Source organism: Etheostoma spectabile, chromosome 1, assembly GCF_008692095.1.
Source record: "Etheostoma spectabile isolate EspeVRDwgs_2016 chromosome 1, UIUC_Espe_1.0, whole genome shotgun sequence".
NCBI lineage: Eukaryota > Metazoa > Chordata > Actinopteri > Perciformes > Percidae > Etheostoma > Etheostoma spectabile.
Genome location: NC_045733.1, coordinates 16,548,838 through 16,552,294, shown reverse-complemented (window position 1 = coordinate 16,552,294; position 3,457 = coordinate 16,548,838). Strand labels below are relative to the sequence as shown.

The 3,457-nt window shown below is 40.1% G+C and overlaps 1 protein-coding gene and 1 long non-coding RNA gene across 4 annotated transcripts in view; both read left to right on the top strand.

Moving 5' to 3' along the window:
• Positions 1-435, top strand: part of LOC116691299 (uncharacterized) — a 3,566-nt gene extending 3,131 nt beyond the window's left edge. The window contains exon 2 of the long non-coding RNA XR_004332454.1: positions 346-435. This is a non-coding gene — a long non-coding RNA (uncharacterized LOC116691299). The remainder of the gene's footprint in view (positions 1-345) is intronic.
• Positions 436-2,265: 1,830 nt separating this feature from the next.
• The window catches only part of scg3 (secretogranin III), a 14,943-nt gene continuing 13,751 nt past the window's right edge, over positions 2,266-3,457 (top strand). For 2 of the 3 annotated variants that reach the window (XM_032518750.1, XM_032518742.1), the window contains exon 1: positions 2,266-2,694. In XM_032518750.1, coding sequence (XP_032374641.1) covers positions 2,592-2,694 — 103 coding nt within the window. In that variant the 5' untranslated portion in view covers positions 2,266-2,591. The remainder of the gene's footprint in view (positions 2,695-3,457) is intronic. The other variant, XM_032518760.1, reaches the window with a different exon arrangement.

Genomic DNA, 3,457 nt, shown 5'->3' with positions numbered 1-3,457 from the left:
GAAAAACACTGCTACAACACACACTAGTTCACAATAATCTACAAAAGAACTACTTCCATGTCCCTTCTCTGCAGGTATTCCACAAGTGTCCCTCGTTTAGAAGAAGTCTCCCAGCTAATCCTGCCTTGGACTGACCAAAGTTGGAGAAAGAGTTATCTAGCTGATGTGATCTTACCTAGCTACTGCTCATGTGCGACTCCCAACAAAGATAGTATAGAAGTGAGATGTCTCACTCTGTGGCTAAAATAGGTGAGATGTCTCACTCTGTGGCTAAAATAGGTAAGATGTCTCACTCTGTAGCTAAAACAGAGACCTAAACACACAGATTGAAAACAGGATCTGCAGCAATGTGCAGTACAACAAAAATGTGGTGTTTTTGGAAAATAAGGCCATGTAAACCTATTCTGATACAACCTCAAATACAATTATGAGCCTGAAAATGAGTATAATATGGGCGCTTTAATGAGAACTGGCACAAATCGAGGCTTTCTATACCACATTAGAATGGCTTGAAACAAGGTAACCAAGGCACGTTTTCTACAAAAAAATGTTACAGAGTCCATGCTAGAACTTCAGACGTTACTACAAAGTAAAGAAATACGTGTGGAAGGGGACCTCTAAATCATAGGTACAAACACTGTGCTCAGTGGTGGAGGACGTAGGTTACTTAGATCCATCAGAGTAAAAGTAGAAATACCATAGTCTAAAAATTCTCCATTACAAGTGAAAGTACTAAAATGTTACTTAAGAAAAAGTACAGAGGTATTATCAAAGAAATATACTTGACGTGGCAAAAGTAAAATTACTCATCATGCAATGGATGTTATGGAGTAAAAATACAACATTTCCCCCTGAAATGTGAAGGGAAATTTAAATTTGTATTTATTGGAAAGAAAGTAGTAATAGTAGTAGTAATGTCAACATTTTACAGTATTTGAGTACAGTTGAGTAAATGTACTTCCGGCACTGACTCTGCTAATAACAGGAAAATTATTAAAATGAATCCCAGTTTTTAATGACAAACACCAATAAATGTATGATGTGAAGTGACGTAACTCCTCTGAGAAGAATCGTCCAATCACTGTCCAGGGTGCGTTTTAATCTCACACATGAACCAGAGGATTAACAGTCACATCATCCTAATCATCTGCCCTGATGCTAATTGATGACTTGCTTAAATTCAGCCTTTTCACATAATGACTTCTGATTTTACCTTTGTTTTACAGAACATGATCCCCTATTTAAGACATTTATAGTGTTGTCATAAGTACAGTATCTTCAGTTTTGAAAAGAAGGACTAACATATTCTCCCCTCCTTTTTCCAAAGTCTAATAAAAGTACTGTGAAATAAACCACTTAGTTTTGTTGGGAGCCTCACTTCGGGAACTGAATAGGCCAAGGCAAGGCAAGGCAAGGCAAGGCAGCTTTATTTGTATAGCACATTTCAGCAACAAGGCAATTCAAAGTGCTTTACACAAAATCAGTTGAACAGATAAAACACAAGTAAAAACAGTTAAAAATCACAAGCATTAAAAACCAACCAGGCCACTGGAAACTGAACCTAACAACACCTGAATCCCCCATAAAACACGTCAGCCCGCATCTAATCAGCATTATCCTGGTCTTATGAAAGCAAAGCGGCCATGACCCTGGCCGACTATGTCTTCCCCTTTGTGTGTGTGTCTAATTGTTTGCCGTTTTAATAACGGTTGCTATTGACTGGGCAGTGGAAGATCTACAACCATGACGCAGGCTGTGTGTGACGCACGAAATGGGCGGATGTACTGCTCAAACGCTGCGAGAAATCTTCAACACCGCATTTTGTTCACTGTCCTGCACACTTAGCAATGTCATGGGTTAACGATTGAGCAAATATTTTACTATGCACGTTGCGCATTTCCAAAGCAAGGCAGTCTTATTTGTTTCTTAGAATGTTCTGAATATTTTGAATAATGGATGAAAATGTTCCCTCCACTAGTATCGAGACAACTCTGCCTATTTCAACATATGAATCAGTAGCCTATTATAAGAATTACAATAATAATAGTAATTTTAAAATATTTTGCCCCTGGAAATAAGTGAAATCATCGAATTGCTTTGGTATTCCCGCCGATCAACAATAATACGATACTATTTTTCATTTCCCAACAGCTGAAGTGTCTTGGATAATCAACACTTTTTACAGTGTTCACCTCCTCCTCTTCTGTAAAGAGGGGGGCAGGTCTTGTTTTAGTGGGCTCTAACTGGCTTGGCAGGTGATGTTGTAGCTCACACGGGGCTTGAAGAGCCTCCCTGCTTATCTGGTTATAATTATATAGGCTAGAGGTGACCTGGTTTCAGCACCGCGACTCGTCAACAGCTCCAGTGCGCAGCGGAGATTTGGCCCCTTCACGAGCGGTGCGTCTCACTTCAGAGCCGGTACTCCAGGGCACAGCCTCCGCGCCAGTTTCAGCACCAGTGGCCGGCCGGAGCACAGCGGAGCTGTCCACACGTTCAGCACTCAGCTTCTGGAGGAGGGAACCAGACCACAGGCTGCAAGTAGCCACGGATATACCTTCCTTCCTGGACACTCCGAGGCAGCTTATTTCAGAATGGCGTCAAAATACGTTGGCCTTTTCGTCCTTTTCCAGCTTCTAGCCCTGAATGTATTGAGCCAGATATCTGCCTTCCCCACACCGACAGCCTCCACGGATGGTGAGTGGATGACCGCCGCTAGCAGTGTGATAGTACTGTAGGCTGTTGTAGTATTCTTGTACTATAAAGCAGTGTTCAGTAGGATATTTATTGAAATGCTATTGAAAACTGTAACTGCAGTCAGTGATAACAAAGGAGGTTTTACAATCACAAAGTGTAAGAGGGTCATAAGTCTCTATTCAGCACGCATGGTGCCTGAAATTAAAACAGAGAAAATAGTAGGCTACAAGGCTACCATAAACTCTTTAATGATCATTTATTATCAGCTTTGAGGAAACAGAGGAATATCTGCAGAGACAAATTTGACGTTTACACGTCGCACACTTTGTACAGTAACCCACACGCATGGGCATCTCAGATATATTGTTGTAATTTCTTTCGATTCGGTTCATCTTTGTATATATTTTATTATTATTTTTGTTTCAGGAACTCCATTGTTTCATTCAGTAATACAACTGTTGACTAATAAGAAATAGAAAAAAGTATAGTGCCTTTAAAGTTCAGCTCCAGCTCAGCGGGGACAGTGTTTTGAACGACGCCTGGTCGCAGGATGTCTTATGGCCGCTTGTGGTCTATTTTCGCTGCAGTTTAATCTTTTGTTTGATAATCCGATTAAGCTCTCCCTCGGCGGGGAGCTGGGAAAGCAGAAACGGTCACATAAGTTTGACTGATGCAAAGGTATTAAAATCACAAGAAACATTATTATGTTTTATTTTTAATTAATTAATGATTATTAATTATTATTATTATTATTATTATTATT